General features: G+C 39.0%; 1 protein-coding gene across 4 annotated transcripts in view; it reads right to left on the minus strand.

Annotated features, from left to right (window-relative positions):
• Positions 1 to 26521, minus strand: part of TMEM67 (transmembrane protein 67) — a 93348-nt gene that overhangs the window by 13506 nt on the left and 53321 nt on the right. For 3 of the 4 annotated variants that reach the window (XR_012514069.1, XM_003938764.3, XM_010349403.2), the window contains 6 exons: positions 25597 to 25713; positions 21842 to 21958; positions 21634 to 21738; positions 20590 to 20692; positions 18431 to 18573; positions 1 to 17485 (listed from right to left, as the gene is read on the minus strand). The exon at positions 1 to 17485 is cut by the window's left edge. Coding sequence is in view for 2 of the 4 variants with exons in the window: in XM_003938764.3 (XP_003938813.1) it covers positions 17405 to 17485; positions 18431 to 18573; positions 20590 to 20692; positions 21634 to 21738; positions 21842 to 21958; positions 25597 to 25713 (666 nt within the window). In the remaining 2 variants the exon portion in view is untranslated. The remainder of the gene's footprint in view (positions 17486 to 18430; positions 18574 to 20589; positions 20693 to 21633; positions 21739 to 21841; positions 21959 to 25596; positions 25714 to 26521) is intronic. The other variant, XR_012514068.1, reaches the window with a different exon arrangement.

Consider the following 26521-nt stretch of genomic DNA (forward strand, 5'->3'; position numbering starts at 1 on the left):
GCTTCCTCTTTGCCTTCCACCATGATTGTAAGTTTCCTGAGGCCTCCCTAGGAAGCCAAGCAGCTGCCAGCATCATGCTTCCTGTACAGCCTGCAGACCCATGAGCCAATTAAACCTCTTTTCTTTATAAATTACCCAGTATCAGGTATTTCTTTATAGCAGTGTGAGAACAGACTAATACTAATAGTATACTTTAAGGTGTTAACAGAATTCTAGGTACTGGGGTTAGATTCAGTAGCTAATAAGACAGACGAGACCCTTACTCATGGTGCTTTTATTCTCATGGGGAAATACATAACAAAAAATAAGCAAATAAATAAACATATAATATGTCCACATACTATTGTCGATACTAGGGATACAATTTTGTGAACACACTAGGCAGTTACGGTCCCTGTCCTAACAAGTTCTTTTGTCTGCCTTCTGTGTCTGCTATGAATAGGAAAGTGAGGAGACTGTGGGGACCTACGAAAGGGACACCTGACCTGGTTATGAGGGATCTGGAAAGGCTTCCCAAGGAAGGATGTCCAGGCCAACAGCTAAAAGATGAGTAAGGAGTAAGGCAGCTGCAATAAGAGAGAGCTTTCCAGAGATAGACCAGGGTAGGCTTGCAGACCTCAAGGAAAGAGTGAAGGAGGGCAGACAGACTGGCTCAATGAATGAATGACTGCTTTATTCCAGGAATTCATTCTGATATCTGTTGCACTTGGGGTTTGAGCATGATGGAGCAATGAGGAGTAAAGAAGCCTGAGAAGTAGATTATGAAACCATGTTAAAGAGGGCTTGGGCTTGACCTTGAGTGATCTCTCAAAGGTCATCATGAGTAGTTCAAGGGCTCAGTAAATGAACTTAGCCCTAGTGTGTACTTCTTCAGGAAGAAACCATTTTTTAAAATCACAGTATCTTTAAAACCCATTTCTGAAGAATACTTAACTACAGGGAGATATGCTTATGTTGTGGTGCTTAAAAAGAGCAAGCCATAAAATCATGGGTATAGTATACATGGTAACCCCCTTATGGAAAAAAGCATAAATATGCTATATGTTATTTATAATGCAAAGAAATATGTCTTAGGGAAATATGCTAAAACCAAAATGTAATCTGTGGTTATCTCTAATGATGGAAATACAGATAGTTTTTATTTTCTTTTATGTTTTCTGTAGTTTAAAAAATTTCTACAATGAAATGACTATATACTCTTCTTATAATCAGAAATAAATACTTAAGTGTGCTTTAGGGACATAGAGCAGTGACCTAAGCATTATATATCACCAAGTGTCCTAATTATTATTATTTTTTTGAGACAGAGTCTCACTTCATCACCCAAGCTGGAGTGCAGTAGCACAATCTTGGCTCACTGCAACCCCCGACTCCCAGGTTCAAGTGATTCTCTGCCTCAGCCTCTTGAGTAGCTGGGATTACAGGCACCCGCCACCACACTTGCCTAATTTTTGTATTTTGTAGAGATAGGGTTTCACCATGTTGGCCAGGCTGGTCTTGAACTCCTGACCTCGTGATCCACCTGCCTCAGCTGCTCAAAGTGCTGGGATTACAGGCATTAGCCATCATGCCCAGCCTCAAGTGTCCTAATTATGTAAAAGAGATATAGGCAATTATTCCCCGAGGTAAAAATAGGTTCAACATTGAAGTCTGTCCAGGCATGGTAGCATGCACCTGTAATCCTAGCTACCTGGGAGGCTGAGATGGGAGGATCACTTGAGCCTGGGAGGTTAAGGCTGCAGTGAACTGTGACTGCACCACTGCACTTAATCCTGGGCATGGGCAACAGAGCGAGATGCTGTTTCAAACAAAACAAAACAAATAACAAAAACACTGAAGTCCAGATGGGACTCTAGGACTCACATTTTTTACTCACATGAGATTTTACTTGCATTTTTCTGTAACAATTTGAATTGTAATTCAGGAAGCACTATCTTGTGACCACACAACGTAAATTTCTCTATTAGCAGATAGGTTTCACCAATACAACTAATATGCATGCACATATTTTTGTATACCTAAGCATGTCATTTGGATATGCTTTAAACCATTAAGTCCTGTTTCTAAGAATTCTGTGCCACACTTGTTGTACTTGACAAGCCAGGTGAACCACCTAAATTAGGTCATTTCTCCGTTAAACTATTCTCAGCCTGGCTATGGTTGTCCTGAGGAGACTTTAGTGCTCTCCACCGAGGGGCTTGCCAGTGACCTTGAACATACCACAAAACTGCTTTGGGCCACAGTTTTCTGAACCTCAAATAAACAAGGTAAGCTACTTACTGCGACTGTCACCTAATATCTATGATTTCAGAATTTCCTCCCCATCGTAAAACTTGGCAACATCCTAAAAACAGAGTGAAGACCAAACACTCTTTGAATAGTAATAATTTTCATTTGTTGACTAAAGAAAAAGCATCAGGCTTTTAAATGATTAAATCTACCTTTATTTAGAAGTCTTCCTGAGGACTACGGACCAAGGCCTAGAGCCTGGGAGCAGTCTCTTGGCTCTGGCACAGTTTTTCATCCCACTGCTTACATGCAGGTGGTGGGGGTTCAGTACATGCAAAATCACATCAAACATTCTCAGAAGTTACATTAAAGCAGAATCACATCAAGGTTTGGGTGTAAGAGTACATCTGGTTAAAAATTAGAGAGGCATAATCACTAACCCCATCTGACGTTTTCTTATGTGTAGGACAAGGCAAGAACCAGGTCATTTATCTTTTAAGGAGTATAGTGACTCAGGCAAGACACACGGGGGCTATGTACTCTCTTTTGTTTTGTCTTCAAAGCATCTTTCCAGAGAGCTGCATGTCCCACAGGGTCAGGGACTTTCTGAAATTGTGTTGACAGGAAGAAACGAACAAATATGGCTTCTTCCGTTTGCTACTTTGTCTCACATATTTTACAGGTTTTACAGAAATGGATCAAGTGCTATTAAATTTTTTAAATTTTTATTTATTCATTTTTTGAAATGGAGTCTCGCTCTGCGCCCAAGCTGGAGTGCACTGGCACAATCTCTGCTCACTGCAACCTCTGCCTCCTGGGGTTTCAAGTAATTCTCCTGCCTCAGCCTCCCAAGTAGCTGGGATTACAGGTGCTGCTACCACGCCAGCTAATTTTTGTATTTTTAGTAGAGATGGGGTTTCACCAGATTGGTCAGGCTGGTCTCAAACTCCTGACCTCAAGTGAGCTGCATACCTTGGCCTCCCAAAGTGCTGTGATTACAGGCATAAGCCACTGTGCCCAGCCCAATTACTATTTTAAAAAGAACTCTCTGAAGTGCTTTCACATTTTGGAAGGTGGCAGAAAGAAGTATCCTCTTCTGTTTGAGAAATACCTAGAGGGGGGTTTGATTACAGAAGGTGATTTCTCCAAGGCATATTCTGGAAAGAGGAGATTCTAGAAGATAACTAAATTGTTCTATAGGTAAAGTAGAGATGGTAGAGTTGCAGTGCTAAAATGAGTGGTGGCTGTATCAATGCAAGTGGTTTGAGCTCTTTCCTGTAGCCTCCACTGGATCTACCCCCCAACCCAAGTAGCATACAGTCTAAGTAAAAACAGTGTGCTTCAAAGCAAAGCAGACTTTGAGACAAGATCTTTAGCCCAGTTTCCAATAAGACTGTTTTCACTGAGCTCCTCCTTCTGTATAGTTTTCGAGTCACTGCTGACAAAGGAGAAAGGTACAAGAACCTGTGAAGATGTCACCCTCATTCTCTATCAAGAGGCTCCACTATAATCCTTATCGATAACACTTTTTAAAAGGCTAAGTTGTAGTCATTTGAATATGCATTTAAAATTCACCCATAAAGGGTGACACTCAATTCAAAAGCACAGTTATTTAGGATTTTATGGAGAAACGTATCTGTTTACCTTTACATAAAGAAAAAAACAGAGCATGTAAATAATTTTACTACTTGAATAAATCAAATGCTAGAACAGATTCAAGTTCATCAATCAATAGAAAGATCATTCTTGACCTACTCATAATTTTGCTTAGTCCATTTTGCAGAGAAAAGATAATGGCATTTGACTTGCTTCTCTCTGATTTTCCTTGCTTGGGTGCGGAAAAGAGTCCCCTGTGGTTCCCTCTCCTACATTCCTGGAGGCGGTGTAGCGCGAGGGCACTGGCTGAGGAGTCTTGGGGGTGTTGAGTAGGCCCTCCTATCACTTACTCTGACAAGAGACCACAAACATACAATGCTGGTTCTCAAGCCTTCTAGAAGCTGGACTGCATGACCCAGAGGGCCCTTCCAGCTAGGGGACCAGAGATTTCCTTTTCCCCTCCCAGGAATCAGCCAGCTGAAGGTGTCCAAATCTGTCCTTCTACTCTCAGCAGGCACTATGCCTCCACAAATAAAGGGAAAGATAAAACTCCCAGAAACCCTCACTGGATTTCCCCCTCACCTTGTCATGGGAAGACCTATAGCCATAATCTGTGTGCCGGGAGAGAGAGCTGTGTCATGTTTGAATATCCTACCAAGCCTTAGGAGACATGGCTGACCATAAATTCCTTGAGCTACCTTGTTTGATTGTAGGCCATAAGACCCCCATTTCAGAAGGGGTCCTGCCCCATATCCTGGAGGAAGGAGCACTGCACAGAGAAGCCAAGAAGAATCTGAACAGACAGGCCTTCCTGGATCTCTCCACTCAAGTCTATTAGCACTAGATCATATCCTTTTTGTCCAAACACATTTCTACATAGCTGTCAATCATGCTTATCTGAGGATGTCTCTATAAAAGGCCCAAGAGGACAGCAATCAGGGAGCTTCCAAATGGCTGCGCAGATGAGATTCCTGGAGGGTGGAAAGCCCGTGGAAGCCCTGCACCCTTCCTGCATACCTTGCCCTACCCATTTCTCCATCTGTATCCTTTGTAATATCCTTTATAACAAACTGGTTAATGTGTTTCCCTGAGTTTTGTGAACTATTCTAGCAAATTAACCCAACTTAAAGAGTAGTCGTAGCAACCCCAAACTGAAGCTGGTCCATCAGAACTTCTGGAGTCCCTGACATGTGACAGGTATCTGGGAGAGGGGACCATCTTGGAGAATGAGCCCTCACCCTGTGGGATCTGACACTATCTCCAGATAGATAGTGTCAAAATTGAGTTGGGGGGCACCAGGTTGGTATCTGCTACAGAAATGATTGCTTGTTTGGTGTGGAGAGAAACTCCCACACATTTGGTCACAGAAATTTTGTGTGTTGATTGTTGTATATATAGGTTTTCATCCACAGTTCCTGGCTCAGTTTCATCCACTATATATAAAAAATAGCACGAAGAAAAGGGGAGAGAAAGAGGGAGAGAGGAAGAAAGGGAGAGAGGAGATGTTGTGCTGTTCCATGATGGGGCCTCCTGAATCCCCAGAAAGTTAAAAAATAAATTCACAGAATGCTCGGTGAGACTGCATTTCTTATGGGAACCATAGAAGAACTGAGGAGCCAAGCAGCTCTAAGCCTACGTGATCGCACGGAGAAGAGGCCCCCGGCTGCATTTGAGGGATGTGGCCATGCTCAGAGGGAGATAGAGCAGTAGACCCAGTGAGCAGAAGTGGAGGTGCTGCCGCAAGTGTGTTTGGGAAGTGAACACGACTCATTAGTGAAAAGATCTACACACACAGAGCACTGATAAAGGAAATCTGATTTTGAGGAAATACTTGAGTGAGTGAGCTTATGAAAGCAGCTCATTCTGTCCATCTGGGACATAAGGTGACAAATCCTTACAGAAAGAAGAAAACTATGCCTATTTCTGCCCTTGAATGGAGTGTAGGTATGCCTGGAAACTGTGACAGGTGTTCAAAGTAGAGCCTATTCTCCTCCTAGGACAATGATTATAAGACCTGACCAATAACTCAGCATCAGATAAGCCATCAATAGAACCAAGCACCTGTCATAAAAGCAAAGATAAGTATTAACTAACATAATACCAAAATTATTCCTAATTTCTATAAAATAGGCATAAATGTAATCCTTACCAATAACTCAGCATCACTTAAGCCATAAATAGAACCAACTGCATGTCATAAAAGCAAAGATAAATATTAACTAATATAATTACCTCAAATTGTAAAGTTATTCTTAATTTCTATAAAATAGGCATAAATGTAATATACACATGATGTTACATGAGACTCCCATATGCTATAAAATAAAGAGCCATAAAAACAACTAGTGTTAACAAATATAACATGAAATATATTTGTTATAATAAAGATGAACTAAACACTTGACTCATGATACTTTTGTTTGCCTTCTTAGCAGTTAAACATAGTTTTACAGCACAATATATAGGTATAACTCTTAAAAGCGCTATTCAACAAAGTTCAAGCTAATATCTTTTTTTTTTTTTTTTTTTGAGATAGAGTCTTGCTCTGTCAGCCAGGCTGGAATGCAGTGGTGTGATCTCAGCTCACTGCAACCTCTGCCTCCCAGGTTCAAGCGATTCTCCTGCCTCAGCCCCCTCAGTAGCTGGGATTACAGGTGTGTGCCACCATGCCCAACTAATTTTTGTATTTTTAGTAGAGATGGGGTTTTGCCATGTTGGTTAGGCTGGTCTCAAACTCCTAAACTCAAGCAAGCCACCCACCTCAGCCTCCCAAAGTGGTAGGATTACAAGTATGAGCCACTGCTTCTGGCTTCTTTTCTCTTGATAAGTGTTCCTGAATTAAGCAGTGCTGCTTGAAGTCAGTCAATCAAATTTCCTTAAGACACATTGTAAATATTACTTGTTTGTTGTTCTTGTTGTTGTTGAGGATGATGATGGTGGTGGTGGTGGTGTTTTCTCTGAAAACACTGAATAGCACATGGCTACATGTTGTCTTAAGAGGTGGGACCTTCTGGAGGGTATCAAGTGAAATTAGTTTATACTATGCTGTACCTGACATGGAACAACTGGGGAGCAGTGGTTTGGGAGTATTCTATGAGTCAGGATTGCATTACACCGCATGGATTAGAGACCTGTCTGCAAATAGGGCTTAGTCCTTCCCAGTAACAAAAGGATGCAGCCTAGGACTGGCACAGCTGCTCAAAGATAGTTGCTCTGCATTCTCACGCTCCTGCATCTCCAGACATCACAACCACATTCCAGGTAGGAAGTCAGAAGAAGGGCAAAAAGTGTATACCAGCCATGTTTATTCTCTTTTATGAGGAAATTAATAGCCTTCTCAGATGCTCCATCAGCAGACTTCTGCTTGCCTCTCATTGGCCACCATGAAACAGGGCCTCTTAGCCACGGTGGAAACTGAGCAGATTCCATTCCAAATGAAACCAGTGTTCCATAGTAAAAAAAAAAAAAAAGAAGAAGAAGAAGAAGAAGGGGAACCAGGTACAGTAGCTCATTCCTGTAATCCCAACACTTTGGGAGCTGAGGTGGGAAGATCGCTTGAGCACAGGGGTTCAAGACCAGCCTGGGCCACAGAGTGGACTCCTCATCTCTAAAAAAAATACAAAAACTGGTTGGATGCAGTGGCTTACGCCAGTAATTCCAACACTTTTGGAGGCTGAGGCGGGTAGATCATGAGGTCAGGAGTTTGAGACCAGTCTGGCCAACATAGTGATACCCCAGCTCTATTTTAAAAAAACACAAAAAATTAGCAAAGTATGGTAGTGTATGCCTGTAATCCCAGCTACTTGGGAGGCAGAGGCAGGAGAATCACATAAACCTGGGAGGCAGAGGTTGCAGTAAGCTGAGATTGCACCATTGCCTTCAAGCCCAGGAGACAGTGCAAGATTCCATCTCTCTCTCTCTCTCTCTCTCTCTCTCTCTCTCTCTCTCTCTCTCTCTATATATATATATATATATATATATATATATACATTAGGCAGGTGTGGTGGCACATGCCCATAGTCCCAGCTACTCAGGAGGCTGACGCAGGAGGATTGCTTGGGAGCTGAGTCTGGGAGGCTGCAGCTGCAGTGAGCTATGATTACTTCACTGCACTCCAGCCTGGATGACAGAGTGAAACTCTGTCTCTTTTAAAAAATAAAATAGCCATGCATGGTGGCTCATGCCTGTAATCCCAGCACTTTGGGAGGCTGAGGTGGGCAGATCACCTGAGGTCAGGAGTTCGAGACCAGCCTGACCAACATGGAGAAACCCCATCTCTAGTAAAAAAAATACAAAAAAATTAGCTGGGCACAGTGGCAGATGCCTGTAATTCCAGCTACTCAGGAGACCGAGACAGGAGAATCGCTTGAACCCAGGAGATGGAGGTTGCAGTAAGCTGAGATCGCGCCATTGCACTCCAGCCTGGGCAAGAAGAGTGAAACTCCGTCTCAAATAAATAAATAAATAAAATAAAAAAGAAGGGGAGAATGGATATTCCGTAGGCAACTAGCAACAACCTCCTACAGGTTGATTTACTTTGAGGTAGTAATTCAGGGCTTTGCTGCAGCATACTCCATGCTAAGGGTCAGGTATGAATGGCAAGGACGTAACAATTTTTTCACATACGTTGTCTGAGCTTAAACTGACTTACTTTTAATAAATTCTGCCATGTTCGCCTTCTCAAGATTATTATCTGCCATTTAAAAATATGTAAAACTGGCTGGGTGCAGTGGCTCATGCTTGTAATCCCAGCACTTTGGGAGGCTGAGGTGGGTAGATCACCTGAAGTCAGGAGTTCAAGACCAGCCTGGCCAACATGGTGAAACCTTGTCTTTATTAAAAATACAAAAAAAATAGCTGGGCGTGGTGGTGTGTGCCTTTAATCTCAGCTACTTGGGAGGCTGAAGCAGGAGAATCACTTGAGCCCAGGAGGCAGAGGTTGCCATGAGCTGAGATCACGCCATTGCACTACAGCATGGGTGGCAAGAACGAGACTCTATCTCAAAAAATTATAGTAAATAAATACAAATAAAAAAAATAAAACTAAATTTTAGGATAAATGACATGTCCAAGAACAAGTGGGCTCAAATGAACATTAATCATCTTCATCCAGTATTTTACATGTAGAAGGTTATCGACTAACCTTAGAGAAAGAAGAGGACTTGAGACCATTGGGCTTGAAACAGAAACCCAGAAGTGTCACTGATTTAGCCAAGGTCTAGTTATCAACAAAGATGGGACAAAAATCTAAACTTCTGGATTTCCAGTTCAGTGTACTTTCCACTACCCAATTAAATGTATATCTAACCTTGGAGCCCATTTCTTTTGGAAGGAAGAAGAATTGAGTCACACCACTTTCACTTTGTCCCCATCATTTCAGATTCTTTCCTAACCCACTTATTTAGTCCTTCAAGACCTGAATAACAAAGCTTACTTAATGAACATAAACATGTCATTATGGAATAAGTTACACTCCCAAAATAGTACAAATATAGAAATGAGTCTATTATGATCTGATTAGTCTCTGACCCTTGAGTTTATTCTGCCTGTTAGGCAGTTAGCTTCAAGGTTTCTTATTTCAGTTGTCAGAGCTCACCATGATAGGAGGCCAAATAGATAGCCTCCTTCGATGTTGTGATTTTGTATGGGAAGGCTTTATCTATACACCCAAATGGTCAATTGGGAAAAGATGGTGCAATCCATGTGGTCCATCCCTCCTCCAAGAGAGATAACCTCTCTCATCATCCCTGTCTCGTTTCCATAATGCATATGCAGAAGGACCTAAATGTCAGGGAGCCACTATTATTTGAGTAGCTCTAAATTGTCTAAAAATTCTTCACTCTTGAGCTGAAATTCACCATTTTATAGCTTTCGTTCATTGATGCTAGTTCTGCACTTGGGAAAAATATGGATGTCAATCCCCATTTTCATGAGACAAATGTTTGAAGAACACCATTATGGTTCTGGTTCATTTTTCCTCCAGTTCCTTTTATTATGCTTCATGGGCATCTTAGTGTCCTTCACTATCCTGAACACCACCCTACCAATAAAATCCAACTATCAAAGTACCCAGACCCAGGCATGTTCAGAACCAGAAACAATACCAAGAATCAGGTGTAAATAGCATCCAAGAGGGCCATTTCCTCCTTTATTTTGGACACTGAATTAATGTGGCCTTCAATTACATGAACAGTCTCATCCCAGTGTTGTTCCATATTGAGCCTGTGGTAAGATGAAAAAATTATTACTGTTTTTCTGGAGCACTGTCATTACACCAGCTCGCCTTCTCCAGAATGTCGCACCTGTACTCACCTCAGGCATACCACAGAAGTAGTCAAAGAAGTAAATGTGTCACATTAATTTGTTTTGTGGCTGTCAAAATAATAATTCAGTTGTAATGACGTACTGCATTTGCTGTACACTGTACATTCCAGGCACTGTGTTAACAACTGTACCTCTATTATCTCCTTTAATCCTTATGACAACCCTCTTGAGGAAGATATTATCCAGGCTGACAGATAAAGAAGAGGCTCACAGGCTGGGTGCAGCGGCTCATGCCTGTGATCACAGCACTGTGGGAGCCCAAGGTGGGTGGATCATTAGTGGTCAGGAGTTTGAAAACAGCCTGGCCAACATGGTAAAACCTTGTCTCTACTAAAAATACAAAAAATTAGCTGGGTATGACTACTTGAGAGGCTGAGCTGGGAGAATCACCTGAACCCAGGAGGCAGAGGTTGCAGTGAGTTGAGGTTGTGCCATGCACTCCAGTCTGGGTGACAGAGTGAGACCCTATCTGAAGAAAGAAAAAAAAGAAAGTAAGAAAGAGGAGGCTCATGGAGGTCGGAGAGTTTGCTTATGATCATATGGAAAGGAAATAGAGAAGTTGGGGATTCAAAGACAGGTCTGTCAGAATTCAAAGCCTTTGCCCTTAGCTATAATTCTACTGTGCCTCTTTATCCTAAGCATATAGAAAAAAAAAGTGATTAAATGATGGCTCTTCCTGCAGCTTTATAACCGAAGAGTGCAGACAGAATAAGAGGAATGGGTTTGGAGTCCTATTTTGGTTAGAGTGTAAGACAGATACTCTTGTACATAAAATCTTATAGCCTTTTACCCTCCGGGAGTTAACGCTAAAGTGTTCTAGTAATTTACAGAAATATTTAAAATGTCAATTTAATGAGTGTCCTTGGTAGCTGGCATTGTTGTGCTCATATAATACAAGGTAGCTAAAAATAATACATGGAAAGGAATCTAAATTCTTATTAAAATATCAAAAATCAAAGCGCAATGCAAACACTGGCCACAATTATCTCCAATCAGCTGGCTTGAGTTTCAAAGCTCAGTAAGTGACATAAGAGGAAAAAGAGCTCTATGATTCATTTTAAAACCTTTTTTTTAAAGCCCTGGTCTGCTACCAGCTGTCCCTTAACTCCATACAATGAGAGCAGCTGCAAAAGATAACTGCCAACATGAAAACATGATCAGAATAGTAGCTGACCCCAGCAAGGAGCAGACCTTTCCCAAACAGGATCAGATCATTGACTCTGGCTTTGAGTTCTGAGCTTGGTCTGTTACCCTTCTAGGTAACAATCCTTTGAAATTGTATATAATGATGGCTTTGAGAGAGGCTCTAAAAAATGAGAACTCTTCAGTGGATGGAACCACATTCAGCTAGCTAAAAAAAAAAGAAGACAAAATCTTTGTCTGTTTGCTGCAATGGGGAAGACTGAAAACCTGAATTAAATGGGATAAGGCACTTTGTTTTTTCTTACTTTGAGACTATATTCTTGACTAAGTAAATCCCTTTTTGAATCCAGTCAATTCTGTCAAATGGCCAATCTAGACAAGGATGCCCCCATATCAGGACCTTTGCACATGCTGTTCCTTCTATCTGGAACATTTCAGCCTCATTCCTATCCTGTAGTCCTGGCTAGCTACTGCTCTTGCTTTATGTCTCAGCTAAAGTAACTCTTTCACAGGTCTTTCCAGACTATCCAAATGATCATAAGTATGATAGTTTTTATGTTCCTGTACCCTACAGATAGATTGTGCTCTATAATAGGCAAAAATAATGCCCCCCACCCCTCCCACCGCCCCAAAATCCAGGTCCTAATCCCCAGAGCCTATGAATATGTTACCTTACACAGCAAAGGGGACTTCGCCAATGTGAGTAAGCTAAGGATCTTGAGATGGGAAAATTATCCTGAATTATCTGGTGGGCCCAATGTAATCACAGAAGTCCTTGAAAGTCAGAGAGGGAGTCTTCCTTAGAGCCTCCGGAAGAAGCCTAGCCAGGTTGACAAGTTGATTTTAGCGCAGTGAAACCCATCTCAGATTTCTGCTGTGCAGAATTGTAAGATGATACTTTTATGTTCCTTTTAGCTACTCAGTTGTGGCAATTTGTTACAGAAGCAATAGGATAAGAACACAAGACTTACTATGCTTTCATTGATTTGTTGTTCTGTCTTTTCTGTTTAACCATAAGCTCTATAAAAGCAGAGGCAATGTCTCATCTACCTTCTTATCCTTAGCACCTAGTGTTCCCTTTGGGGAGACTGTATTTAGAAAAAGGCATTATATACTTTAGGTAAGAGTTTGATTTTTAAAGAGATTTGAAGAGATGTAAATACGTATTTCATTACAATGAAGGGGATTCCAGAATCATTAGATAATTCGTTCTTAAATTTTTTTCTGAAGCATGATCTGTTCTGTGATCCTAGTCCCTAGGAGATGGATGAAAGCATATCATCACTAATTTTAGCATTCAATTCCCTAACATGGGTGTAAAAAACTCAGCACTAGATTTAGAATGCACTGTAGTCATCTGAGCTGCCCAGAACTCTGGTGCGGTAAAGGGCAAGATGACAGAAGTTAGGAGGGGGACAATAAGTGAAGGAGGACGGAGAGAATGGCGTTTCTCTTGCCTCCACGGTCCTGTGAGCACACTTACCTTTGAGCTACAGTCAGAAGAGCCCCAGCCCGGTCCTGAAAAGCTTACTGTGCGCTCCACTGCCACCTGCTGTCAGCCAGGGGTTTGGTCAAATACAAACTGCAAAGGCTTCAGGTCTTCCTGTCTTTAAGATTCGGGATAGTCCAAAAGTTATAGATGAATGTGTATTCCGTCACTTTACATAGTAAACACTTTACATAGTAAACAGTATGAAAGTTCTTTTGCTCCACACATTCTTGGCCACACATGGTATTTTTAAGTTTTTAACTTTTAGCCATTTTGTTGGGTTTGTAGTGGTACCTCATGGTTTTATTTTGCATTCTTATGACTAACAAGGTTGAGCACTTTTCACAGGTGTTCATTGGTTGCTTGGAAACCTTCTTTTGAGGGATGGCTACTTAAGTCTTCCCCATTTTTCTATTGTGTTGCCTGTCTTCCTTACTGATTTGATGACTTCTTTATTCAGGACAGGAGTGCTTTGTCTAATCTGTTTGTAATATTTTTTTCTTATATTGAAGTTTGCTTTTTTATTCTTATAATGGGGTCGTCTTCTGATGTTCAGTGTTCCTGATTTTAATGTAAATTCCAAATTTACACATATAAATTTACATAAATGTAAATTTAACACAAATTGTAAAGTCCAATTTATCAATCTTTTCTTTTATGGTTCATCTTTTTTGGGTCTTGTTTTATTTGGAGACAGACAGGGTCTCGCTCTGTCACCCAGGCTGGAGTTCAGTGGTGTGATCTTGGTTCACTACAACCTCCGTGGGCTCAAGTGATCCTCCCTCCCGAGTAGCTGGGACTACAGGCACATGCCACCACACCTGGCTGATTTTTTTTTGTATTTTTGCTACAGATGGAATTTCACCATGTTGCCCAGGCTGGTCTTGAACTCCTGAGCTCAAGTGTTCCACCTGCCTCGGCCTTGCAAGGTGCTGGAATTACAGGCATGAGCCACCATGCCCAGTCTTTCTGGGGTCTTGTTTAAGAAATCTTGGCAGGCTGGGTGCCAAGTGGCTCACACACAGGTGTGTAATTCTAGTGCTTTGGGAGACTGAGGCCAGAGGATCGCTTGAGGCCAGGAACTTGAGTCCGGCCTGGGTAATATAGTAAGACTCTGTCTCTACAAAAAAATTGAAAATTATCCAAGCATGGAGGCATGTGCCTGTGATCTCAACTACTCTGGAGGCTGAGGTGGGAGGATCATTTGACCCTGGGAGGTCAAGACTACAGTGAGCCATGATCGCACCACTGCACTCAAACCTGGGCAACAGAGAGTAACCTTGTATCAAAGCAAAACAGAAAACTAAAAGACCACATGAAAGTCATGACTGCATTCCCCTTTTATCTTCTAGAAACTTTACCATTTACCCTTTCACATTTAGATCTAGCATCTATTTGAAATTGATTTTTGTGTAAGTGTGACATATGGTATGCATTTTTTCCACTGAAATATTCAATGGAACATCTAAAAAACACTTTTCCCTTACTGCATTGCATGCTACCCTTGCCGTGTGTGTATATACATATCCACACACCTGTGGACGTGCCCTGGACTTCATTCTACTGATCATCTGTGATCATTTATTTATCCTTGGGCCACAGCCATGTATTCCTTGGAATAATTACAACAGAAGCAATAATTATCATAAAAATAACAGAAGCAGTTATTTTTTAAAGCCCACAGACTACTGTGTGGCAGGCAGTTTGTCTACTACTATTTCTACCACACCCAGCAATGAGACAATGTCTTTTTTTTTTTTTTTTTTTTTTTGAGACAGAGTCTTGCCGTCACCAGGCTGGAGTGCAGTGGTGCGATCTCAGCTCACTGCGACCTCTGACTCCCTGGTTCAAGCGCTTCTCCTGCTTCAGCCTCCGGAGTAGCTGGGATTACAGGCACACGCCACACGCCCAGCTAATTTTTGTATTTTTAGTAGAGATGAGGTTTCACCCTGTTGGCCAGGATGGTCTCCAACTCCCAAACTGGTGATTTGCCCCCCTCGGCTTCCCCAAGTACTGGGATTACAGGCGTGAGCCACTGTGCCCGGTGGATAGTGTCTTAATGTAGTCTCTAATGGGAACTACTACTACTGTTACTACTACACAGCTTATACTCACATACCATTTACTATGAGCCAGGCACTTTTCTAAGCACTGTACACACAATAATTCATTTAATCTTCCCAATTAAGTCTTTGAGGTAGGTACTATTTACCTCTTTTACAGATGAGAACATTTAATCATGACTTGGTCAAATTGCCCAGCCAGTAAGTGGTGCAACCAGGACTTGAACACAGGCCGGTCTGGCTCCAGGGTCTGTGCTCTCAACTACTACCTTTGGTGCCTATCTTATGGGCAATGCATTTTCTTGCAAACCACAACATGCAGCCAGGCAACAGAGCAGGAGCACTAGTCTCCAACTTGGTTAAACACTCCATGCACGTGATGGAGATTCGGCCCAACATAAAAACCTTTAATGATGTGACTCCTGTTTTTCCTTTCTAACCTCATGGCCCCTCAAAACCCCCAAATGTACTGTTCTGTGTTCTTTCATGTAGTGATCAGTGAGGAATGACAAGAGGAGACACAGGAAAAAGTTTCTTACACTCACAGGTCCTAGAAACAGAAGGTTCAGCACACCATGCACAGCTGCGGTGGGGAAAGCACCCGTTGACAAAGGGTAATGAATCTAGTGAATAATTATGCACATGATCATGAAATGTAAATTGTGACAATGTGAACAAAGGAGTCAACAGTGTATGAAAATCTAAACTCATTTTTATGCATCTAACCAAAATAAAAATATTATACAAAATTAATTTAGAATGATTTTAAATGTTTGTTTTATCAGCAAGTAAGCCAATTAATCCTTTATTGTGAAATTTAATACTTGAAAACATTTACACTAAAATTAACTTCTGTGTTGAATGATGGCTGAATTTCTTACTTATGCTTCTGAGTGAGTGGTTTTAAAAATCCATGGCAGTACATGTATCTATCTCTGCAGCTTTTATAAATGCATTCCTGTACTGTGATCCTTCAGACACGATAGTTTCAAAGATTTTCTTTTCAGTCATCCTCAAAATTCAGGGAAATGTGAAAGATTCAACTTTGGCAATGACTGGGGCCTCTGCCCCAATAATGCTATATTCCTAAATGCATGAGATATACATTAATCAAACAGAAAACAGAAACACCAAATCTTTTAGTATCTATTTTCAACTGAGAAAATATAAACAATATTTGTACAGAATTGCATTTTAAGTATTTGCATAGCATTAACATAGAAAGCAGTGAGAAACTTGATACATTTACAGTTTTGTTTTGTTTTGTTTTTCCTAAGACAGGTCTTACTCTGTCATCCAGGCTGGAGTGCAGTGGTGCTATCTAGCTCACCGCAACCTCCACCTCCTGGGTTCAAGCAATTCTCGTGCCTCACCCTCCCAAGTAACTGGGATTACAGGCATGTGCTACCACACACCGCTAATTTTTGTTTTTGTAGAGACGGGGTTTCGCCATGTTGGCCAGGCTGGTCTCGAACTCCTGACCTGAAGCGATCCACCTGCCTTGGCCTTCCAAAGTACTGGGATTACAGGTGTGAGCCACAGCACCCAGCCTTACAGTTTGTTATTTACAATCTTTAAACATAACTGAAAACATGGTGAAACCCCATGTCTACTAAAAATACAAAAAATTAGTTGGGCATGGTGGCACGTGCCTGTAATCTCAGCTACTCAGGAGGCTGAGGCAGGAGAATTGCCTGAGCCCAGGAGGCGGAGGTTGCGGTGAGCCGAGATAGCGCCATTGCACTCCAGCCTGGGTAACAAGAGCGAAACTCCGTCTCAAAAAAAAAAAAAAAAAAAGAAAAAGAAAAAGAAAAACTTGGGGAGAGAACTCTTAAAATATTAAGAAATTAAAATGTATAAAAAACAATACTGAGAAAAATGTCAAACATTATAGCTTAATAAGTGTAAACTATGTTAGAAATGCGAACATATTTCATAGAAAGAGTATACTGACCTAATACAGGTATACAAAGGAATAAATAGGTGTCATTTCATGAGATGCATATTAATCCAACAGTGAATTAATTGACTGCCAAATAGGGTGAACAATTAGAATGAGGCAAATTGAATCATCAATAACACAATTTAAAATTTCTAAGTAAACTTGAAAATGTCTTTCAATATTTATTTAACCATAAGCATATAAAACATGAAAATATCAAACGAAAACTAGTCTTGAACTTGGAATCAAATTATTTTGTCAATGTGAGAAAATTCAGACAGCTCTCAGTTTATAAAATAATCTACAGAGACAAATGATGGAGACTATTTTAATTATCGTTAAAAAGTACTATGCTGAAAGCAACATTTAGTTTTTTTGTCTCACTGTCAGTATTTATTATTTTGTGTATTAAATACCACACGCAATGAGAAAACAGTATTTTCAATTATATCACATTATGTATTCCTAAATTATAAAAATAAATCTTTCTGCAAATAAAAAACAAAAACAGAATAGTTTACATTACAAGTCTTAAAATATATGGTAAACTAACCTGATATCATGACAATTTCTTTTGGTCATGATTATACTGAGTCTTTAAGTTATTTATTCAGGAAGTTAAATCAAAAATCTTTGATCCACCAATGTTTTGGATGCCAAATTCTTTTGTCCTACTGTATTACAGATATATCTAAAAATCTGGAAAATTAAAACAATTCAGAATGAAAAGAAATATAAACAAAATGAAATATGCAATCAATTAAAATATCTAGATTAAATTAGCTAATCCTCTCAACTATTTTCATGTACCAGGCATCTGAATCCCAGGGTGAAACACAAAGTTATTTCAAGATGATAATTTCTTTCATAGTTTCAAAGCAATGTATGTTCTCATTTAGAATAAATTCTTATGAATTAATAATACAAATTCTCTCATGTTCACAGGGATACACTTTAAAATATTTAGAAAGGCAACTTTCTTCTAAGTCTAAAAGTTACGGAAACATCAAAAGAATCTACTCACTAAGGACAGAATTTCTTCACAATTCTAGATCACTGTCAAGGACTAACAAATTGCATCTTACTCGTATATATTCTTTGACATAATGGAGAATATTTAGTTGATAATAACACCATTTCAAGAACAGATTTGCCATTTCTTGGTATCTCCATTTCAGAGTCCACACTCATACATGAAGTTGCTTTTTATTCACACAGGCAGGGAAGGTGTCAAAGTTGCAAGCTAAAGGGGTCTTCCCTTTGGTGCTGAGCCCTGAGCTAGCTCTCCAGTGCTTGCTTTTTTGTTACATTAACGTCTATCTGGTGGACAGGGTGAAAAGGACTCTAATTACTGTTCACTTGCAGCATCTGGGAGACTAGCAGTTAAGTGTCTTCCTACAGGATTTCTCTTCCAAGTACAATCAGGCAACTTATGCCCTCCACTAGACCCCAGTATTTCATTGACCCTAAAGGATAGAGTGCAGTTGGTTGAAATGTTACTCCTTCTTTTGGTGGGGTTAGTCATATTCTAAGCCTTTACAAAACTGTAGGGAAAGCAGACATTGTTACTCTCTGCTATGAAAATAAATATATACTACTAACATATTTCTCTCAAGAAAATGTAGAAAAATTTTTAAAATTTACCTCTTGTTGTAGATATGTAAGGAAGGCTGCTAAAATAAAATTTTGGCAAGCCAAATCTACCACACAGAAGAACAGCAGATCAAAAATAAGAAGGGTAGCTTCATTTCCATAATACAGGACACTGCTGAAAGAATAACCTTCATCTATTAAAAAAAATTAGAAAATATAAATTAGAAATTTTAAAAAGGAACAAGTCTGTGATAAATCTCTGGTGATAAAATTTGGATATTTAAAAATAGCATATTAGAAACACTATATACAATACTTCATGGCTTACACAAAAATAAACAAAAATTTTAAGATTTGCTACTCTAAAAGAAGTTAGTTAAAAAACTCTTAAAAACTCATAAAAAGCAGTGTTTTTTGTTGTTGTTGTTGTTTTCTTGAGATAGAGTTTTGCTTTTGTTGCCCAGGCTGGAGTGCAGTGGTGTGATCTTGGGTCACTGCAACCTCTGCCCCTCAGGTTCAAGCAATTCTCCTGCCTCAGCCTCCCCAGTAGCTGGGATTACAGGAATGCACCGGATAATTTTTTAATTTTTAGCAGAGACAGGGATTCATGATGTTGGTCAGGATGGTCTTGAACTCCTGACCTCAGCCCACCTTGGCCTCCCAAAGTACTGAGATTATAGGCATGAGCCACAGTGCCCGGCAACAGTTTTATTTTTTTTAAATTTTTATTTATTTACTTCAGCCTCTCGAGTAGCTGGGATTACAGGTGCTCACCACCACGCCCAGCTAATTTTTGTATTTTTAGTAGAGAGGAGGTTTCACCATCTTGGCCAGACTGGTCTTGAACTCCTGATCTTGTGATCCACCCACCTCGGCCTTCCAAAGTGCTGGGATTACAGGCGTAAAGTGCTGGGATTACAGGCGTAAACCACTGCACCCAGCCAAAAACAGTTTTAACATTAGGACCAATGGTTGGTAACTGCTAGTAGTGTAAGTTTCAAAGACCAGTTAATGAATAACCTTTCTCTATTTCTTTATATAACTAAAGGCTAAATTAACCTTATAAATATTCCCTAAGATAGAGTAAATTAGAGAAAAAACCAATCAAGGCACAGAATAGTACATAGTGTTCAAAAGTTCAAGAATTTATCTCAAATAGTCTCCCTAACGTTTTGTTCTAAGACCTCTTTTCACTCCACCAGTGGGTTTCATCCTTATTGGGATATGAATACCCTTTTTAAAAGATTATGACGAGGCTGTGTCCGGTAGTTCATGTCTATAATTTCAGCACTTTGGGAGGTTGAAGCAGGAGGACTGCTTGAGGCCAGGAGTTCAAGATGAGCCTAGGCAACATAGTGAGACTCCATCTCTACCCCCACCCCCCCCCAAAAAAAGCTGTAGTCTTAGCTATTTGGGAGGCTGAGATGGGAGGATTCCATGAACCCAGGAGTTTGAGGTTAGAGTGAGCTATTAATATGATCACACCACTGCACTCCAGCCTGGGTAACAGAGCAAGAACCTGTCTCTTAAAAACAACAACAACAACAAAAGTCTGATGAAAGCAATAGACTCTTTCATCGGGGGGAAAAAAGTACACATATACAAATCTTGCAAACAATTTCAGGGAAATCCGGAGAACTACTGAAGCAGCCCATGGATACCGAGTTAAAAACATCTGCTTTATACAAGAGGGCATCTGAAGTGCTGGTTATATTCTCTCTTGACAAGGGTACTAGTTACAGGGGTATATCCATTTATGGCTTGTACTAGTAAAGGTTTTTTCTTTTTTTTGCAGTGGCACAATCTTGGCTCACTGCAACCTCTGCCTCTCGGGTTCAAGTAATTCTCCCTACCTCAGCCTCACAAGTAGCTGGGAGTATAGATGCATACTGCCAAGTCTAGCTAATTTTTTATATTTTTAGTAGAGACAAAGTTCCACTACGTCGGCTAGGCTGGTCGGAACCCCTGACCTCAGGCGATCCACCTGCCTCAGCCTCCGAAAGTGCTGGGACTACAGGCGTGAGCCACCTCCTGTAATTGCTTTTTTACAAGCTATAAAATTGTTCGATCAAAAGATCAAAAGATTTGATAATCAAAAGATTTTTTTAAAGCCATAAAATTATTAAATCAAAAGAAAAATATCTATAAGTACTTTTTTTCTCAAACTTTGAAAACAGTTATCAAGTTCTGTAAAGGAATTTAAAAGATACCATTGTAAAATATGCTTTTCTCCATTGGTTCCATGAATTCCATTCCAAGAATTCTTTCAAGAAGCAACTTATCTTTTATAAAGTAATCCATTTCCTTATGAACCTAAAAAAAAAAAAAAAAAAAAAAAAAAAAAGACAGCATCACTTCAAGAACAGCAGCAGTGAAATAATGATTTCCAATTAATGTAAAATCAGTGGGAGGGAAAATGAAAAATGAATAGTAACAAAGAAAATCTGTTCTTCAAGAAGACTGATTTTTTTTTTTTTTTTTTGAGACAGAGTCTCCCTCTGTCACCAAGCTGGAGTGCAATGGCACGATCTCGGCTCACTGCAACTTCTGCCTCCTGGGTTCAAGCAATCCTCCCACTTCAGCCTCCCAAGTAGCTGGGACTACAGGTGTGCACCACCATGCTCAGCTAGTTTTTGTATATTTAGTCAGGACGGGGTTTCACCATGTTGGCCAGGATGGTCTTGATCTCCTGACCTCGTGATCCACCGGCCTCGGCCTCCCAAAGTGCTGGGACTACAGGTGTGAACCACTGCGCCTGGCCAAGACTGAATTTTCTACACTGAAACCTATAACAAAATTCTCTTTAGGAATGTTTTAAATTTTAAATGCCCTTAGTAGTATTTAGGGCTAGATATACTGAAAATCAATTTATACAAAGCTTTTCAGAAATATAATTACAGCATAACACAAGGATTTCAATAATGAATGATAGAGTGTTATTTTGGTAACTGGCTAACAAAATTCCAGTGCACACACAGTTTAAGGGAATCATCATTATGTTAACAGACACATAAAATCTCATTTTACTTTTGTATAACCTAACTCTATTTCTAAGTCATAGTTAATGGCTAGAAATGCCTTTTTAAATATATCATTCCTATGTATTGAAAGTGACAGACAAAAAAAGGGAAGGTCCTATGGAACGGTTCTAAGTTTACTGACTTGGTTGCCTTGAAGAAATAATTGACATTCCCACTTAACTTTTTAAAAATTGCATTTGATCCTAGCTTAAATATAAATGTTGACATACGTACATGGTCAATGAAGGAGCCAAGAAATTTATTCATCATATGATATGCTTTTATACTCTGCTCCAAAGTACTTGCTGATGAACTCAATAGCCTAGCAGGGCCATTTTTCTAATGTAAAAAAGAGAAATGAATAAATGCAAAGTCTTATGTTCTTGGTACCTAGAAACATTAAATATTGACAAAATATATCTTAACTGTACTTGATACAAACCCTTATTAGAGTCTCATGAATTTTGTCATAGTGTTGTCTCATCTGGTTAGAAATTGCAATCTGAAAAGTCTGACCATCTGTGTTAGGTACCAAACCTCTCTGGCTACACAAATTTTCCTGAAAAGTTAAAAAATTTAAGTTAACATCAATATTATAAAAAATTTTCTGCCTCAAAAAATTCAGATGCTAAGTGAAATTTACTGAAACTGTATTTGAGAAACGGATTCTACCATTATCCAAGTTTCCCAGATTTTGCCAATTTCTACTTTACTCTAATTCATACTCCTTTACAGTTTTTTATATCATTTCCTTTCCTCTACTTAAATATATGTATTTATTTACTTATATATAATATATAAATATATTTATCACATGTTATAATATATATTTATATATTTAAGTAGAGCAGATATACATATTTAGGTAGAGCATATATATATTTAAGTAGAGCAAAGCAGATGACATAAAGACATATATATATATTTATTATTTATTGATATTCTTAGCTTTCTTTATAATTAACCTTATTGCTCTTTTAATGTATGCTCAAAGGTCTTGCTTTGGAGTTAACCAGATTTATAATTGCAAATGGTTTTTTCTTGTTTTCTAAACATTTTCAAGATGCTTCTTTAATTCATTACAATAAAACACAGTAATACATGACCAAACAGTTAACGTTCTAAACCAGATATCCATTTTGGGTTTCCTTAACGCAGCTTGGATCCTGACAACCACAAATATGTAAAAAAAATTTTTGATTTGATTGATGCTTCAAGGTTCGACACAAGTTCTCTTGCCTCCACAAAGCCTGTCTACCTACTGCAGTGGTTAATATTTTCCTTCTTTGCCTAAATCTAACCTGCAAACATAATATGGCACTTGGCTGTCTATACACTTAAAGGAAGAATATATGTAGTGAACTTCTATATTTTAAAATAAAATTTTCTTGATTAAAAACATACATGCCATTGCAGAAAATTTACAAAATAAAGAGAAATACAAAAAAGAAAAAAATTTACCTAAAATCTCAACACCCAGAGATACAGATTACCTTAAGGAATTTCATTTCCAGTCTTTTCCCCAAGGCATATACATATAGATAGCATAAAATTGGAATCACAATGATTTCTTTTTCACTTAACGTTATACCCTGAGCAATTCACTATGTCATTAAATATGCTATAAAATATGATTTTACCATCTATTTAAGATTTTACCACAAAGGTAAGCCAATTTATTTAATATTCTCCAATTTTACATACTTTTCTCCTTACAAATAACGTCTGTGATGAAAATCTTGAATTTAAGTAGCTGTTCATATTGTTATTTTTTCCTTGAGCTAATAACATTCATAAAATCAGTGAATCAAAGATTATAAACTTTTAAAAAGCTCTTGGTATATACATTGCCCAAACAGTTTCCAGAAGGTCTGTATAAATTTAACCCGCCACCAGTAATTTTGTGGTTGCCCATTTCACTGTGTCCTTGATGCTAAGTATTAACTTTTCTTTCTTTTTTTTTTTTTTCAGACAGAGTCTCATTCTGTCGCCAGGCACCAGGCTGGAGTGCCGTGGTGCGATCTCAGCTCACTGCAACCTCCACCTCCCGGGTTCAAGCAATTCTCCTGCCTCAGCCTCCTGAGTAGCTGGGAATACAGGTGCGCACCATCACACACAGCTAATTTTTGTATTTTAGTGGAGACGGGGTTTCTCTATGTTGGCCAGGATGGTCTCGATTTCATGACCTCGTGATCTGCCCACCTCAGCCTCCCAAAGTGCTGGGATTACAGGCGTGAGCCACTATGCCTGACAAGCATTAGCTTTTCTAAAAAATATTCTGCTAATTTGAAGAGAGGAAAACTATTACTTTTTTATAGTCAGTTCTTTGATTATGAGTTAAAATATTTTTAGAGGTTTATTAGTGTATATTGGTCATTTTTCCACTGAGATTTTAATTTAGTGTTTTCTTAGTGATTTGTGTAACTCTTAACACTGTTATCAATATCTTTGTAATATCTGTTACAAGTATTTTGTCCTAACTCACTCTCTTTTATGATTGTTTGATATGTATATGTACTGCATTAATAAAGTAACATCAATTAACACTCCCCTTTTTGATGCTTTCTATTCTTTATCCTTAGAATATCATCCCTCAGTCTGAAATATTCTTTTGTAGGTTCTTATGGCTTCCTGTTTTGCATTTAACTTTTTAATCAGAACATAATTTCTACTGTTTAATCAAGTGATCCAGTTCAATGTATTAAATTCTTCTCTGAAATGCCATTATCATGTATCAAATTCTTACAAGTCACAGGTATGGCCCCTTAATCACTAAATCCTCTTGATTTTTCCTTTTATGCATTATCTTATTCTTTAAAAAATGTTATTATGAAGTTTTCCAAATGTACATACTGGAGAGAATAGTAAACTACTCATCACCTACCTTCAGCAATTATGAATATTTTATTTTGTTTAATCTATCCTCCTAAATTTTCTTTTTTCTTAGAGTATTTTAAAGTAAAACCCAGACCATGTCATTTCATCTGTAAATGCTTTGTATATATTTCTAATAAGGACTTCAAAATAAATAACTACCATGCCATTTTCATACCTAACAAAAGTAATTGTTACTTAACATTTAGTCCACTAAAAATCTCCCAGATTTTTCAAATAGTTGGTTTGTCTGAATCAGGATCCAAATAAAGTCCATACATTGTATCTCATTAGTTTGTTTACCAAACCTTTCTTATAATATAATAGTTCATACATTGCCACCATCACCCTTCCATTTCTTTTCATGTCACTGATTTGTTTGGAGACACTGAGTCATTTACCCTGTGAGGCAGCCTATACTCCAGACCTGGCTAATTACTTCCTATGGTGCTATTTAATTTGTGCCTTTATCCCTTGTATTTCCTGTAAACTGGTGGTTAGAGCTAGAGGGTTAATTATATTCAAGTTCAGTTTTATAGCCAAAAATACTTCATGTGTGATGTTATGTACTTTCTACTGCATCATGGCAGGAAGTATATATGTCAGTTTTCCTTCTTTTTATTTACAGTGTGTCCAGATTATGTCAACCTAATCCCTCATTATAAAGTTCCTTGTCAACAAATACTTAATTGTTTAGCGTCCACTGATGATGGCAGCTTACATTCATTGATCTATTAGTCATTGCAAAATGGTAATTTTTCTAACTTAGAATTCCTTCTACTTTCCTCTATAAGGAGGAACTCTCCCTCATGAATTGGTTACTGTGAAATACAGTTCATATAGGAACTGCAAGATAAAATTAGATTCCTTCCCTTTATGAATGTTCGGGGTAGTGAGTTGGTCCCTAGCAACTTTCAAAGTGATCAATAGGCCAGGCACAATGGCTCACACCCGTAATCCCAGCACTTTGGGAGTGCTGAGATCACTCCCAAAGCCGATCACCTGAGGTTAGGAGTTCAAGACCAGCCTGGTCAACGTGGTGAAAACCCATCTCTACTAAAAATATAAAAATTAGCCGGATGTGGTGGATGCCTGTAGTCCCAGCTACTAGGGAGGCTAAGACAGAAGAACCACTTGAACATGGGAGGAAGAGGCTGCAGTAAGCCAAGATTGAGCCACTGCACTCGAGCCTGGGTAATAGAGTGAGACTGTATCAAGAAAAAAAAAAAGTGATCAATAAAGACTTTTTTAAAAAACAAATCCTAGATTCATAAGAATCCATTTCTCAACTTAAAAACAAAAAGATATAAAACATTTTCATACCGCTTCTCTTTTAAGGTTCATATTCATTTCTTCCATATTAGTATCTGCATGCCCATGTACTGATCTACCATGAATGTAATATCCAAAACATTTGTGGGATAACAGAAACACTGATATCTATAAAAAGAGAATAAAAAGTGATTAATCTACAAAGCGATAAAAAGGACTCATCTACAAAACAATAAAAAATTAAGTTTTCCTTAAAATTTCTTTCTTTTTCCCAAAACAATGAAGATTTATTTTTGAGAAATATATAAAGAAGATAATAAAGTAATCAAAGATAATAAGGTTTTTTTTTAAGTGTTTGAAAAGGAGATTGAAGATATTTTCCAAGAAAAGGAGAAATAAGCCTGGGCAACATAGGGAAACTCTGTCTGTACACACAAAAAAATAGTTGAGTGTTGGTGGTGCACACCTGTGGTCCCAGATACTTGGGAGGCTGAGGTGGAAGGACTGCTTGAACCCAGGAGGTCAAGGTGGCAGTGAACTACAATTGCACCACTGTACTGCAGTATGGATTATAGTGCAAGACCTTTTCAGAAAGGAAGGAAGGGAGAGAGGGAGGGAGGGAGGGAGGGAGGGAGGGAGGGAAAAAAAGAAAAGAGTAGAAGCAACAAGAAGCAGGCATTCTATATAAATAATTTTCAGGGGTCCTGGGACGAATGAACTATTTGGCATCATGAGAAATTCATAATTAAGAAACTGTAAATAAAGATGAAAAAAACAGGCTGGGCACGGTGGCTCACACCTGTAATCTCAGCACTTTAGGAGGCCGGAGGTGGGGGGATCACCTGAGGTCAGGAGTTCAAGATCAGCCTGGCCAACATGGTGAAACTCCATCTCTACCAAAAATACAAAAAAAAAAAAAATTAGCTGGGCATGGTGAGATACACCTGTAATCCCAGCTGCTCAGGAGACTGAGGTA

This window comes from Saimiri boliviensis, chromosome 15 (assembly GCF_048565385.1).
Source record: "Saimiri boliviensis isolate mSaiBol1 chromosome 15, mSaiBol1.pri, whole genome shotgun sequence".
NCBI classification, from domain to species: domain Eukaryota; kingdom Metazoa; phylum Chordata; class Mammalia; order Primates; family Cebidae; genus Saimiri; species Saimiri boliviensis.